Source organism: Bufo gargarizans, chromosome 3 (genome assembly GCF_014858855.1).
Source record: "Bufo gargarizans isolate SCDJY-AF-19 chromosome 3, ASM1485885v1, whole genome shotgun sequence".
NCBI lineage: Eukaryota > Metazoa > Chordata > Amphibia > Anura > Bufonidae > Bufo > Bufo gargarizans.
The window spans coordinates 140333543-140350565 of record NC_058082.1 but is presented as its reverse complement, the minus strand read 5'-3'; the positions used below and the strand labels follow the sequence as shown (position 1 = coordinate 140350565).

General features: G+C 38.7%; 1 protein-coding gene across 4 annotated transcripts in view; it reads left to right on the top strand.

The window, feature by feature from the left end:
- DIAPH3 (diaphanous related formin 3) overlaps nucleotides 1–7125 on the top strand; it is a 682618-nt gene extending 675493 nt beyond the window's left edge. For all 4 annotated transcript variants that reach the window (XM_044286187.1, XM_044286189.1, XM_044286188.1 and 1 more), the window contains one exon: nucleotides 3253–7125. In XM_044286187.1, the coding sequence (XP_044142122.1) occupies nucleotides 3253–3509 (257 nt within the window). In that variant the 3' untranslated portion in view covers nucleotides 3510–7125. The remainder of the gene's footprint in view (nucleotides 1–3252) is intronic.
- The last annotated feature ends 9898 nt before the right edge of the window (nucleotides 7126–17023 follow it).

Here is a 17023-nt window from a genome sequence, read left to right as displayed (position 1 = left end):
CATTTTTTGATGTTCTTTAATTTCAGCTTTTTATAAAGAACGCAAGTGCACATGGTCGTATGTCGAGGAATAACAGAATTAACATCACTATCTTTATTCTTATCAGAAAGCTGTTTTTCCTTACACAGGCAAGAACAGATCTTAAATTTGTAATTCAATTATAGGTTAATGAAGCATTGTAAGCACTATTTATTACTGCGTTTTTAAAAAGTCACTAGCCAATTATGCAAAATGTCTATATACCTTTCCTCACCTAGCAATGTAAATAGATTTAACCTTTCTATTAATTACTTGTTCATGCAGAGCACTGCTTTCAATAATGCAGCATTTCCAGTAATAGCATTATTTTTCAAAGACTTGACTTTTTCCAAATTTACACTGTTTTAATGAAAAATGTAACCCCTTTCTTTGCCCACTGCTCATTACCAAACCAATATGCTGAAAACTTCTCTGACGAGTGCCTGAAATGAATTTCGTGATTGCGTTTGGCAAGTTCACTCTTCCATTTTCTTGCCCATTTCTTCCGTCTTTATGACGCTGTGTGCTCATATTATAATCTTTATACTGTAGAAAAAGCCATTATTAGAGAAATACAACTGAGAATCTCTCCAAAGGACTCACTGGATTAATGATCAAGGCCAAAGGTCCTGAACCAGTTATAATCATTGTGGGGTGATAGCTCACATTAACTTTCATTTCAGCATGGTATTGCATCTGGTTTCTGCCCTTTGAATATTTTAGCCTAGGGTTAATTGAATATTAATTGGGGAGAGTTTCCAGCATTTTCCTCTCTAAACTGAATGTGCGAATGTAGGCTGACTGATAACTGTGTCTTGTTGCTCTAACCAGGGAGCCAGAGACGGACATACTCGCACAGGGACCCAGTAGGTGAAGGGGGCCCACTGCCTCCCTAAAAGCAATCAGCAGCTTACTACTGTATATTAGTGTTAATGTATGGGGCTGAGCATAGCTCAAAATGACTTAGACAGTGACCCTCAGCTATCTGTGTCTGCCCCTGGCCCTTGTCTTACAGAAATCTAAATGTCATCTTAGTGACTTGTGTGAAAGCATCCCTACCCATTCATTTCTATGGGATCATGCACACATCCATATTTTTTGTGTATCCATAATACTCATGATTGCTTGATCTGCAAATTATAGAATGTGGCCTATTCTAGTCCTTTCAGTTGATGGGACTGAGAATAATGCGTAATGTGCATTGAAGTTGTCCATATCTTGTGGAGCTGTTGGTTGTGGGCTGAAATATGGATGTGGTCGTGTGCATGAAGCCTTAAATATATTTATAATCCTTCTGCATTGTATTATATAGTATGCAATAGAGAGTTATACATATTTACAATATATACTTATGTTAATTGGAGCCCTTGAATATGTGCTAATGATGACATTTCCATGGCCCAACCGACAGTGATATACTCATTCACTGTGTCGTGGAGCCACCAAGCTTAGCGCAAAACTTTGCCAATCTGTTTACCTATTTTTATGTAAAGTTAAACCTCTTTGTGATGACCACCCATAATTAATGTGATCTGCTAGAGTGGTGGTCTTTTACAGATGCCAGTATGCACAGGGAAGACATGGTAAAGATTGGTCACTTTGATGGCCATAAAAGTTCCAGTAATCTAGCATTCATCAAATTGTAAATTCGGCTGGTCTGACGTGTGGCCAAAACTCAATTTTCATCTGGTATTACCAAGTAGTCATACGTTTTCATGATCTACATTTTATATAGCAGTGAAAAGACAAATGGTGGAAACCCTTTTTCGTCTCCGTTGATTGGAAGTGAACAAGATTAGGTTGTAAAGAGAACTTATGGATCCGTCGTCCAGTCCCAAATGTGCCAGGATATTAAGATTTTACTCTACATTAAAAAATTTTCAAGATTGGAAAATCCATAAAGCTTTAATATTTGCCATAAAGCTGGAGCTTCATTTTACAGCTACATAAGATGTATTTACTAGATGGCTTCTACCTGCTCAGACGTTATCCTTAAAACCTCAGTAAAGCATCAGTCAAATAAACTGACCCTCTATACATCCACTAATCTAAATGGATATCCTTCATTGTAGTGTAATATGTATTTCACATATGCTGAGGGTAGAGACATCTGATTTTGAGACATCTCTATAAGAGTAATACTCTGCTGGGAAATCATGTCCAGTTTTGACTAATTCTATTTAAACTGCACACATTTTATTTCATAATTTGAAGGTTTTCTTTCCCTGTAACCAAACAGTGGACGCACTGTTGGTAATTGTCAAGATTGTGTGTAAAATACTCATCCATCATTGTGAGCCCCTGGTCAGAAAATGACAATGCAGTAAATATCTTCAGCAACCACCTTTTAATGTACAAGCTGTTTTCAGTAGGAATTTCCAGCTCTCGCATAAACCACACTGTCATGAGTGACTGCCTGTGCTCCAAAGTCATTACTATTGAGATGATAGGACATCTTTCAGCCGATAACCGACAAACTTTAAATGTCATATCAAGTTTCTGAAGCCATTTTCAATCCCCCTGCTCAAGGTTGCCTGGATATTGAATATGCCAGCGTTAAGGAGGCTGCATATCTATGGGAGGGATCATTCTTGAAAATGAGCACTAACGATTTGAGGAGTCAGCCGCAGACAGTCACTTTATCATCAGCCAGTGTGGCCGTCTTTTTCCGCACTTGTGATAAGTCAAGATCATTGTCTCTTAATAGTCGCTTTCTAGAAAAAGATCACAATGTAGGAAAATAGATTTCTTGGGAACATTAAACTGCAGTGCTGATTTCATTGCAAATGTAAAGTTTCCTCCCGACACTGAGACTTTATAACCAGGAAGAAAGCCTGCATATTCATTGTAATAAATGCAACCGAAAATAAAATATATTTACTTCTGATGCGTTCTCTTTATCAGACTTATTTTATGTGCAAATGCAAATTACCCTGATAAAGATGTATTACCGTCATCAATATCCTCCCCTCTCGGGCCAGATCAGCTATAAACAACTACTTTACAAAATCGCTTCTTTCTAGAGACTGTCCTTTTAATACCAGTATATATTTTCCTTTGCTCTTTAGTTTATGCCAGCGCACTTAAAGCATATTTTTGCTTTTCCTCCTACTTTCAGCTTCAGCCCTAAATTACCTTTTCCATGTTCTATAAATTGGGTCTATAATGCAATGTATGCTTAAAATGTAATTCAATTTAATAACCTAGCATTTTCTCCTCTTCTAATTTCCACAGAAAACCAAAAACCTCAATTTGAGAGATCACGTTCACGACCAAATATCCACTCTACAGCTGCAAGGGCTCCAGTTGCTAAGGAACTCAGTTATGAGTCGGAATCTCATGCGTCTGCAACAAGAAGCAAGGTTACCGCTAGAAAAGAGGTGTGCAACTCAGAGGGGCACAGAGACAAAGGGGCAGGTCACAGCACTGCTGTCAAGGCAGAGTCAATTCCAGAGGTTGAAGCTTTACTTGCAAGGCTGCGGGCTCTCTAACAAAGTGGTGTGGTTCTTCCGGCTTTTATCAAACACATATAAATAAAACCATGTGCCGATCTGCGAGTAACCATGGAAAGCTTTGTGTGCAGTCTCAAGCATTCAATAACTGTCTATAAAAGTGGGTTTTTTACTATTCCCTCCATGGACTCAAGCTTAAAAATGCAGTAATATAGTATATACCAACCATACAGACTATGTGCAGTCTCAAGCATTCCATAACTTCCAATTCAAGTGAGTTTTCTACCATTCCCTCCATGGACCCAAGCTTAGAAATGCCATTATATAGTATATACAGAATATAAGAGTTAATTACTCTAGTTCAGCACCGCAGTACATAGCTCTCTGACCATTGCTTCCAACCGGCTCTGGATAGAGGTCTACTTCTAGTTTTTCAACAATAACCAATGGTTATTTTGTCTTTCATTTTTGGTACTTAAAATGAAAAACCATTTTGAATTAGTTTATTTTTCACACTTGATCTCCAATATATTCAGTCCTATTTATAATGATGCCACAAAGTCCCAGGTTATGCAGCTTAGTAAGTGTAATTTGTTATTTGCTTATGTAGGGAAAATGGCTCCTTCAAAAACATTAGCCGTTTAGCAACTCCTTAAAGGGGTTGTCCCAGAAAAATAACATGGCCACCTATCCTCTGGATAGGTGATAGATATCTGATCGATTCGGTCCGACCAATGGCATTGCACATTCTTAACTTCTGTTTCATTCAAACAGTGGACACAGGGTCTCCATTCTCATGAACAGGAAAGGTCCCTTTTGTCAGACCTGCAGCAATCAGATACTTACCGCTTATCATCTGGAGAGGCGATAGCTTGTGATTCTGTGGCAACCACATTAAGGAAATTGAATTCTAGCATTTCCATTCTTGGAATGACTGCTTTATCACATGTTGTAATAAATATTGCTTGAAGGTGCAGTTTCACTTCTGTCCATCAGTTAACTGTTTAAATTCATATTCTACATCTATATTCTAAGTAACTATGCAATTTATTTATATTTTCTTTTTTCTTTTTCTTCATTTCACTTATAATCCCTAGTTACAACCTGCACTATACTCCAGAGCTGCATTCACAATTCTGGGGGTTGATTATTGGTCTAAGCTGATAATTTTTTGACAGTTGCAGCTTAGCAGAACACTTATAATGCTGCTGAATTGTGGCATTGTTTGAATAGATGATGAACAAGCAATAGGTGTTTAAAGGGGCTTCTGAGATTTTGATTCTGATGACCTATCCTCAGGATGGGTCATCAGTATCTGACTGGTGGGGGTCTGACACCCTGCCGATAAGCTGTTTGAGAAGACATCGGTGCTCCTGTGACCCGAGGCGGCCTTCTCACAGCTTACCAAGGATGGCTTCATACATTGTATAGCGGCTGTGCTTGGTATAGCGCTCAGCCCCATTCACTTCAGTGGGCCTGAGCACGATACCACAGTCACTATAGAATGTACTGCGCTGTGCTTTGTAAGCTGCAAGAAGGTCACGGCTCTCACAGAAGCACTGGTGTCTTCTCAAACAGCTGATTGGTGGGGGTCCCTGATGACCTGAGGAGAGGTTCCGATCAGGATCAAAATCTCAGAAAGCCCCTTTAAAAAGGGGAACTTAGATGTATGAAGAATATTGCTATGGGCTGTAATGAAGGCTGTAACTAAGGACTGGTACAGAATAGCAATGTATTTGTAAAGTTACTAAACTTTTTATGTAGACTACTTTGATAACTGTAACATGTTAAAGGTGAAACTGCACTTATTAGACAATCATTTAATGTACAGTTTGACATTTCTTGTAATTCTTTTGTTTGCTAAATATTCACCCTTTTTTATAATGCACATGCAGTACATATTTATTTTATGATCAACTTATTATACCAAAGTATACTTTATCTATATGGAAATTGCTTTATAAAAAGCAGCAGAAACGAACTTTTTACATAACTTTGCATGAATCAATAATACAAGAAACTTTGTAATATGGCTTATCAGAGAGAAATGTCTAGTTTAGCTGTTTACCTTGACCCCCTCCCCTATATACCCTTGCTAAATGCTTTTCACTTTGAAGAATGTCTTAAACCCATCCAGGATGGATGCGCTCTGCTGAATTATTATATTACACATGTCAATACAAGCCTGTGGAGAGGGAAAGTGGGAGGAGTGAGCAGGAGCTGAGTGAAGCACATTCAAAGAGACTTCTGCAGCTACATAGGAAATATATATGTCAGCCCAAGTGCTTTATTCACGGCCATATGGAAGAAAGGAAGGTTAGGAAGTAGATTCTCCTCTACTATCTGTGTGCAGTGGATGGCATCTAGGCTCCACCACCTGATCAAGGAGTGTAAACTAGACATTCAATACACAGGGGAAAACTGCTGCAAAAAATGCCAAATCAAAGTGATATAGTGCCCAGGAATAGTGTTATTCCTCAGGTACACACACTGTACTATTGATTAATACAAAGTTTGATGAAAAGTTAGCTATGCCTTAAAGAGGTTGTCCTGCCACATATATTGATGACCTATCGTTGGTCATCAAATAATGGAGCGAGTACTTCTAATTACACTACTCCGCTGCTCCACAGGAAGCGGCGATCACATAGAGCACCACCTCCTCTTCAAACATCTTATTGGCGAGGGGGCTGGATGTCAGACTCCCGCCAATCAGATACTGATGACCTATTCTGACTATAGGTCATCAATATATATGGCAGGACAACCCCTTTAAAGAAGCAGAACCAGATATTACAGGTATATTGGCACAAACCATAGGCTTTAATTAGCTATCATAGAAGCATGTTGGTCTTAATGAGGCAGATAGAAATTAAAAAAACCAAATGCAAAGGCAATGTTTCCCTCTCCCTCCCTCTGTCAATGCCAGCGTTCTCAGTCAAGGGTGAAGAGCACACATAACAAGGTCAACAAGTCCAATGCTGCGCAGAAATTCCACATGGTATTAAATGACTTGTTTTAAACCTTCAAAGCACTTAGCAATTGCTGTCTGATAAGATGTCAGTACAAACTACAGCTTGCAGCTGAAAGCACATTAGGTTAGTTTATTATATATTTGTGAGAAATAAGATAATATATTGTATAATCTTGATTGTAGAGAACATTGCCTTCTTTTAAGGAGCATTTCAGCTATAAATATTTTTATATGCCAATCTGGATCTTTTCATATTACCAACATTATTCTCCAGTCTTGCATTTTTTATTACCATAGTGCATTATGTGCTATAAACACTACATGTTTATTATTGAAATTGCTATTAAACTTGCAAATACCTCATCCACTTCACTCCTCCGTTTCCCCCTTCTCAAACAGCATGGCTTGTCATGCTCCTTCTGATCAACAATATTGAAAGAGCACTCTTAATGGGCACGTGGGTCAGCGTTAATGAGGCCTTGTGATTTCCTATGCAGTTGGTAATTTGCTTTAGTAATATGGTGCCTGAAAATGTTATCAAAACCCTGCTCTGAAAACAATATGGGAAAAGTCTTATAGTGAAGTAAATGTTCCTACTGTCAGCAGGAACTGTTGCATTTCACATGTATTGAAGCCATTGCAGATTCCATAGCTAATCACTGTCAATACCAATGTCAAATAAAAGAGGAGTTTGCTATAAACCCTTGTGTTCGGGTTTTTCTTTAAATAAATGGAGTTTTGTTTTATAAATGGGTAACTTAACATGAGCCTGTTTTCAGTGTGAAATTTGGTTAGAGCTGCACAGCCTTCCAATTAAAGTTGTGTTAATGAAATTACTCAATGATATTGCTTATGAGTTATGATGCCTCTCCGCTCAAATTTATATAGCTTAAAAGGTTATTCCAGGTATAATAACTGTTAAGCAGCGGCCTAGCCTGCATTGTCTCCTGAAAAAGTCATACTTACCTGCTCCCCACTGCTCCAATTCTATGCACTGGCCCATTTCTCAGTCTCCCAATCCCTATTTTATTTAATTTGAAGTATGGACATAGCCATTGCAGCCAATGACTGGCTTCAGCGGTGATGTGTGCCCGTGCTCCAAGCAGAGGAAAACAAACTGGGTACTGGAAGAAGGAATCAGAACGGCAGTTAGCAGATAAGTCTGACTCTTTAAGGATTCGATGCAGGCTGGAGGTCTCCCCTTAATAATTAATATTCACTGAAAACTTATTTAAAGCAACACTCCAGAGTTAGTTTTTTTCATGTCCAATCTTGGTAATAAGTTATTAACATTTTAGCAACATTGTACAGTGATCCCCTGAGGAGCTGGTGCAGAGGATGGGAGTGATAGTGGCCCAGATGAGAAATTGTGTCACAGTGTACTCCATAAGGCGTTGACTACTATATTTATGGCGTCTATATCTTGTTCAAACATGGCGCATTTAAAAGGGTTAAGTCCCTCCACTTCCTGCCCCTCTCCCGACCCCCCATATCCAGACATCTGTATGTGATGATCATTAAACCCCTCCTCCTAACAATTCCTATCCTAGAGGTTACTTGCCAAGTTGGTAAGGACGTCATCATGAAATATTGCACATTTTTATAATGATAGTCTATGGTGTAGCGCTGCGACACAACAGTAGCAAAAAATCCATCCAAGATACAATAGACTATCAATATAAAAATTGTCACGGGACACATGTTGCAGTGTAGTTGTGCCCTATATGTTGCGTGACTTATTGTCGCACAACACATGTCATCGTGTAGCCCAAGCCTAAAGACAGCTTCCACTCAGGAGCTGAGTGAACTCCATAGCCACCGAGTTTCTCTTGCTTTACACAGCAGACACCCAGAGGCAAAGTCCAAAATTGGTAATGCTGATGACAGACTTTTAAACCATCAGATGCTGGTGTCTATGGCATTCTTAGGCCTTCTTAAGGATCCAAGGTAACGTCCTTAGTAAGAGAAGTGGCCAAGAACCCAATGGTCCATCTGGTTGAGCTCCAAATATACTGTATGCAGATGGAAGAGCCTTCCAGAAGTTCAACTATCACTGCACCATTCCACCAATTTGGGCTTTATGGCAGAGTGGCTAAAAAGAAGCCTCTCTGTTGAAAACAAAAAAAAACACATGCATGAAAGCCTAAAGGGCTCTCAGACAGTGATGAACAAGATTCTCTGGTCTGATGAAACCGAGATTGAACCTTTTCACCTCAATTCTAAGCATCACGTCTGGAGAAAACCAGACCCTGCTCGTCACATACACAATACCATGCCTACAGTGAAGCATGTTAGTGTCAGTATTCCGCTCAGGGGATGTTTTCAGCAGCTGTGACAGGGAGACTGGTAAAGGTGGCGTGAAAGCCGAATAGAGCAAAGTACATAGATATTGAATGAAAACCTGATCCAGGGTGCTCTGGGATGAAGGTTCCTCTTCCAACAAGACAATAACCCTAAGCACAAAGACGAGACAACACAGGAGTAGCTTAGGGTCAACCATGTGAATGTCCTTAAGTAGCCCAGCTAGACCTCTGACTCGAAACCAAAGGAACATCTCTGAAGAGACCTCAAAAAGGCTGTCTACTGACAGAGCTTGGGAGGATCTGCAGAAAAGAATGGCAGAAAATCCTCAAATCCAGGGGTGCAAACCTTGTAGCATCATAACCAAGAAGACTGAAGGCTGTAATTGCTTCAACTAACTACTGAGTAATGAATAGTTATGTCAGTTTTAGTTTTCCCTTTTCAATAAATTAGCAAATATTTCGAACATTATGGGGGTAATTTATTAAGCAGAAATATACCTATATTAGGCGTTTTTCTGACGCAGATTGCAGTGCAAGGTCCTTTGCAACGCAATCTGTGACTTTTCACTGCTCACACCAGGTCTAAAAAGTAGACATAGAAAATGGTCTAAATGTAAGACAGCTAGGAAGAAGTGGTGGATCCGCCTAAATTATGTCGAGGCCGTCACATCTACATAACTTATATGGATCCACCACCAGTGCAGGGCCTTATTAAGACTGGCCTAAAACGCCTGTCTTAATAAATGTTCCCGTTTTTAATTCTGTTATTATGCGGTATTGAGTGCAGAATGATGCAGAATTTTTTTTTTTTTAATTAGGCCGCAACGTAAAATGCAAAAAAAAAAAGTGAAATGGTTCCAAATGCATTGTATATATAAAAGTAAATCATTTTAAATTGCATTGTACAACCAAAATGCTGTATATAGTTCCTCAGTTCACTCTAAGTGGTTCCTACTTCACTTTGTTTTTTGATGGCACTGTGCGCTCTATTGTGTCCTTAGAAGCTAATTAGGAGCCACTGAGAGTGAACTGAAGAACCGCGTATGGGATTTCACCTGTACAATCCAAAGAGAGTGTACAAGCCAACAGTATAGCCTTAATTTACAGCCTTCAGTTTCTCTCCAATCATAGAATAAAAGAAGAAATATTTCTGCCTACATCTGACATTCTTCTATGTGCAATAAACGTATTTGGGATATCCAATTTGCTGTATATTTTCTTTATTTGTACTCTCGGCTCCATTAAAATGTGACATTTCCAAATAATAAATAAGTGAAAAGAACAGCAGATTTATGTTTTGCTAGATATAATAGCATGCAATTGTCTGAATGTGAGGTTATGTTTGAATTCCACATTTTATGCGCTGCATTAGTTATTTAAATATTCTTCTTTGCGTGTCAGTGTACATTAATCCACACCAACACTTAGGGTATAAATAATTTATTTGATGTTACTGTTAATATTCTCTGATATATCAATCCTGTCTTATGTGGGTGTCTTTAGATAGGTCAAATTAATAGTGGTTCTACACACAACATAGGATTTCAGAGGTTATTCTCTGCAGTTTCTGAGTGGGTATGTATTGGTCATTTTTGTATTTCATGGCTTGGAAACTAGACCTACAGACAGAATGTTTTAATGTATCCTATTCAAACTTTTCAGTACAAAACACATGTAAAAATGAATGACAAAATCATGGTGTTAGCTGAATCTTGTGGCTAGGCTTATTTTTCAGCTTCTTTACTTCTGTTTTCCATCATTGAGGCCAATTGGGCATTTTTATTTATTTTAAAGGATTTGGAATATAATTCATTAGCTTTCATTTTATGTTTTAGACACTGTCCATCGCTGTCCTGGGCGCTGTGTTCAGCGGTGATCTGCGGCCGTTGCTTCCCATTCACTGCTGCAGTCCTGGGCTCTGTCTGTGTGGGTGCTGTTGTTCTGGGATCCACTCCACAGATTTCTCTCAGCCATGACCATAGAATGTTTTCTGTTTGTTTCCAGCAGCACTGCCTTAAGGGCCGGCCCGTGTCACTTCCTGGGCTTTATGGGTTAGGTCCTGTGACCTCGCTGACCTATCCTAGTCCTCCTGTGCATATATAAGTGGCTCAGCCCCCTTCCCAAATGCCTCAGTGTCAAGGTCCTTGTGTCCTGCTAAGGTTCCTGGTCTCCTTTAGTGTTCCTGACTCGTATTTGTATTCCTGGACTCTGCCACCTGTTAGATCCCTATCTGCTTGCCTTGACTTTCCTGTTGCTGATCCGGATTGCCTGACTTCTACCTGTGCCGCCTGCCCTGACCTTTTGCCTGTCCAACTACACCTCTGTCTCATCTTTCGGTCCTGCACCTCTGGTACCTTTTTCAGGTACCTCCTGGTCCGCCTGGACCAGCTGCCTTGTGTGCCTATCCTCCTCAAGAGGTAGCGACCTGGTGTTCCCCTCTCGGGAAAGTCTATCCCCCACCATCAGGGGTACTGTGAAGATCCAGGGGTTCACTTGGACAACGCCCTTAGAGGAGGTAGGACACGTGGCACAGTGGGTTCACATCTGCTGGTACGTGACAGACACAATACTAATGCAATAAAACAGCATTGTTCTACTCTCTGTGGCCTAAAACCAACCCCATCCCTACATCACGTTGTAACTGAAATTATATTATATTGGGATCCAGTTTTTCCCTATGAATATCCAGTATGAGCCTTCTTATTTTTTTCATTTAATTTTCCTTAAAATCGTATGTGGCAGTCATGAAGTGATTAACCACTTTACTCATTTTCATGTACGTGGGGGAAATGCAGTCTCTTGTAATTGATCTAAACAGGTGGGTGCAGGAGCCCTGCTGTATAAGCCAGCATCGTAGACAATGCTGATTCTGGCGGATTAACACTTCACCTTCAGCGGTTAGCTCTGACACCCCCTCTACACACACTGTGGTATAAGAGGGCCAATGGTTGCTATGTCAGCCTTGATGCCTTACACAGGCAGCGTACCCTGCCAGCTACGGAAGCCTAGGAGATCAAGCCCCCAAGCTGGGTCTCCTAGGCAACTGTCACTGTCCTACACTGATAGTTCAATGCAGTACAATACCGCATGTTTTGTACTGCATTGAAACAGCATTTAAACGCTGAAAAGTCCCACAGAGAGACAAAAATATATATATATATTTTTATAATAAGTAAAAGTTTAGAGTAAAAAAAAAAAAAGCCCTTTCACCAAATGTACAATAAAAAATTAAAAACAGACATACTAGGCATTGCTGCGTCTATAAAAAAACAGCTCTATAAAATGTCACATGATCTACCCTGTCAGCTGAACACCGTTAAAAATAAAAACTGTGCTGAAATAGCCATTTTTTGTCACCTTGCCTCACAAAAAGCATAATAGTAAGCGATCAAAAAGTCGTATCCACCCAAATATGGTACCAATGAAATCATCATATACCGCAAAAAAGGAGCCCCTACATAAGCCAATTGCCATAAAAATGAAAAAAATGGCTTTCAGAAAATGGCAACACAAAAAAAAAGATTTTTTTTCTTTTCAAAAATGCTTTTACTCTGTAAAAGAGAACAAATATTTAACAAAATACACATATTAGGTATAGCTGCATCTGTAACAACCGGCTCTATAAAAATGTCACATGATCTACCTCATCAGTTAAACGCTTTTTAAAAATAAATAAATGAAAACTGTGCCAAAATGGCCTTGTGCCAAAAAAAGTGTAATATTGAATAATCAAAAAATCATATGTACCCAAAAATGAATGGTACCAATAAAAATGTCAACTCTTCCTACAAAAAATGAGTCCCTTTTATTGTATAAAACTGAAATAAAAATAACATTTGACATATTAGGTATTGATGCATCCATTATGACCTGCTCTATAATAATATCAGATCTACCCCAAGACACAAATACAATTTCTGTTTGATACCAGGAATATAAAATGAGCAGCAGTCCCAAAACGTCGGAATAAGTCCCTTCTCCAATAAAATCCAAAAGAGTATATACAATTTGGGTCAGCGCTAAGCTTAAATGGGGAGTGTTTCACAAACAGGCAGTCTGTACGGATATTTCACAGATGCATCCCCGGTGTATGGTCTCGATACCAACCAACAAAGCGACTTCCTTCAAGAGGAACAGATCATAGTGCAATATCCGAATCTTTTTTAAAAGGTATAATTTATTGTACTTACAATAAAACCACTTGCATATAGCGTGTCACTTGCACTATGATCTGTTCCTCTTGAAGGAAGTCGCTTTGCTGGTTGGTATCGAGACCAGGGATGCCTGTTTGTGAAACACTCCCCATTCAAGGGGAATGCAGTTAAAAATATATATATATATATATATATTCAAAAAATCATATGTAAAAATATGTAATCTTTTTTTTTTTAAATGCTTTATTATGTAAAACTGATTTAAAAAAAATAAAATTACATATTTGGTATTGTTGTGCCCATATCAACCTGCTTGTAACAAAATCCGAGGTAAATAGACAGATATATAGATATATTGATTTTATATTTTCCTAAACGTATTATCAATAGCTAGTATAGCATTGGCTGTGGATCTATTAAGTAAATGCAAATTGTACCTCCAGGGGCCAGCCCATCTTAAAACTAGGTGAGACACTCCACCTTCTCATAGGAACTCTATTTAACACTGGCCTGCTAATTAGAAGCCATTTGGGCACACTAATCAAGACCTGGAATGGAGAGATTAAAAATGCGGAACAATCCCAGACATGTTGTCTGCTAGACCAGCGGGTGGTCTAACCCATTCAATAGATAAATGATATAATATCAGAAGCCATAACTCCGACCTCATAACACCCACATCCTCAGAACCCTAATAATTGTGTTCAGCCTGACATGGGCTTTGGGGAGAGTCTATACACGCCATACTGAACATGAGGAGTTTCTCGGTATTCAGGATCTGGCCTTCTGGAAAGCATAATTCAATCAGATTTGGTGTCTGTATGACCGGGACGAAGCAACTCAGATCATGGGATCATACCTGTACTCGCAGTCCCTGTGATACGGCGAGAAATCACTGTAATTCATAATGCCACATCGGTCAGCCTTGTGGGAAGGTGGGGGCAAAAACCTGAATAATATCAGACGTCCCAGAAGGCCAGACCTAAAGGAGGAAGGTTCCCTCACAGCCCACTCGGCTGAGGGGGGATAAAAATGGGTGTTTGGGAACAGGCAATTGTCAGCCATTTTGGGGATCCACATCGTTTGGAGTGAGTGCCGTATCCTCAGCCGGGATATAACTGCTGCATCTCAGTAAGGCAATATTCTGTATTTTATCCCTTTTATTTTATCTGTTCACTGCATTGTTATTGTATGTATATTTAGTTTTTATCTGACACTTTCTTTTTGTATTGCACTGCACTATCATGTATTAAATTTAAACATTAATAAGTCCCTTCCTTGTGGTCTTATAGAACTTGCTCTTTTGGAGGGAATAACGTTACCAGTAGTGTTTCAGAAGATTTAAGGTCCCATATAGATAACTTGTGTTACGGTGTTAAATTTGGGTTGAGAGAATATCTGAGTATAGGCCCCTATTGCCTTATAGTATAGGTGGTGGCAGCTATTGTGATAGAAAATATTGGGGTGTTAGAATCTAGGGGGGGTAAGTTAGCATAACTCAGTCATCTAAAATAGGTGGGTGGGAATTTCAGTGGTAACTTGATGAGCTCACTAGTATAATTCGCCCCAGTGACGTGACCCGAGAGTAGGGATCGTGACACTGCTCTATAAATATAACAGTTGATCTATCCTGTCAGGAGAACTCTGTAAAAATAAATAAATAAAAATGTTACCAGGAAAAAACCTTTTTTTTGGTTACCTTGCCTCACAAAAAGCATAATATGAGTTGTACCACAAAATAGTACCAATAAAACTGTCATTGTATTCCGTAATTAAGTCACTTTTTGGGAGTTTCTGTAGGAGTGCATCAAGGGGTCTTAAAATGCGAAATGGCAACTTAAAATGATCCCAGTGAAATCTGCCCTCCAAAATCCATATAGCACTCTTTCCCTTCTGCGCCCAGCAGTTTACAAAGACTACAGAAGTAGTAGACTACAGAATCGGGGTAATAAAAATTTAGTTTTGCTGTTAACCTTTGCTGTGTCGCACAAAAAAAAATTGATAAAAATTTAAAATCTGCAGAAAAAAAGGGAAATTTTAAACTTTCACCTCCATTTTCCAGTAATTCTTATTGAACAAAGGATTAACAAAGTTTGCAAAATAAGTTTGGAGTAGTTTGAGGGTAGTAGGCTCTAAAATGAGGTAATTTATGGTTGATTTCTACTATGTAAGCCCCACAAAATGACTTCATAACTAAATTATTCCTTAAAAAAGTGGGTTTGGAAATTTAAAATTTTTTTTTTTTTAAATTGCTTCTAAATTTCAAAGCCTTCTAACGTCCTAAAAAATAAAATGACATTTACAAAATGATGCCACCATGAAGTGTGGGAAATGTTAAGTAATAGCTATTTTCCTCTGGCTGATATCGTAGAAGCCAAGGAAGTACAAGTCTTACAGGCCAATTACTAGTATATTCCAATGCAAGCCTGGCAGCACTGCATTAGAATATGCCGAATTCAGTATTCTGTTATATATAGATATGCATTACAGAATAAAACATGCAAATCTAATAATTGCATGTTATTGTCACCTAAAAATAATTGAAAACATTAAAAAAAATCTAAGAAAAAAAAAAGCTATCAAAAAGTCATACAAACTACAGATCATCACATAAAAAATGATCCCTCACACAGCTCAGTAAACATAATTCTATAAAAGTTATGGGGTCAGAATATGGTGATAAAAAGAAAAAAGAAATTTTCCAGGGAGTAAAAAGCAAAAAGATTGCCCTCTCATGGTTTGTCAAGGTGTAAAGACTTAAAATCACCAACACAGCCCTTAGTGGAAAATGGGCAGATTGTAATATTATATATATATATATATATATATATATATATATATATATATTTTTTTTATCTGTAGTATTTCTTAAGTATGAATGGCAATTTGTAGCTTTTTTATCAAAATATTATCCACATGTATTGCCAGTGTGCTGAAAACAGAATTCTTCCCAGAGACAAATTGTCCTTCTGGTGTTTCTGCAGATTTTTGTGGATTTTGGGAAAGCAATACTATGCCAGGCTCTAGGCTTACTGTCTATAAAATATTCTGTCCAAACTTTTTTCAATTACTTGTACAGGCGGCTGATGTCTGTGACTATATTCTCTGTAGCACCTGTATTGTAGTTAGCGCCTATAGAGGTCACAGCCAGTTGACCATATTAGTAGCATGGTTAGAATGTCGCAATTTAGTACACAGTATATTTAAAGAGCATTTGTCAGCATGATCGACCCTAGTAAACCATACTATGTGCATTGACCCCTCTCTTGTAGCAATCTGATGTTTAGTTTTAGAGAAATAGATACATTTATGTTTATGCTAATGAGGGGCTCAAAGCACCTAGGCACAGGCCTAACCCCTTGGAGCACCACTTCACCTCAGCTTTTCATCCTTTACCATTCCCTCTCACTGATTAAATGACTAGGCCAGGCATCATTACTTTTCCGATACCTATCCCTGAAATCTCACACATTCATCAGCAATAGTACAATTGGCGGATGTGTGGCAGATCTTAATTGGCTGTCCCAGCTTTGAGATCTGAACTCTACATGCACTGATTGTACCGTCACCAGTGTACCAGTACATTTGCAAGATTTCAGGGCCAGGCATCAGAATACTGAGGGTGCCTGGCCCTGTCAATTGGAAGGGGGAGAGGGAGTAGCAAAGGGTGAAAGGCAGAGGTAAAGCAGTGCTCCGAGTAGCTAGGTCTGCCCCGGGTGCTCCAAGCATCTCACTACCATAAAAATAAAAGTTTGGTCTTTATAAAAAAATTGTAATATGGATTCTATTTTTCTGTACATAGCCAAGATGCTGTAGTGGCAGCCTTTGGATTTTCTCTCTCTTCTGTCAGTTGGGGAGCTGACAGGCTCTTTATATCTGCTTTCTGAGATTATAAACACTCATTAGAGCTCAGTTCTGATCTTACTGATACGAATTTGGCTTAATTAAGTGTTTATGACTTCTTAGTAGTTAAGAGATAAGAATTTTTAGATGACCCGCACAAATGATGTGAAAGTACCACTCACACAGCTAGAAAACCAGTTAACTCTTTGTGACAGAACGGCTCAATATTTTTAATAAAGGCCAATTGAAAAAAAAGACTTTTTGCCAAAACTTTGTAAA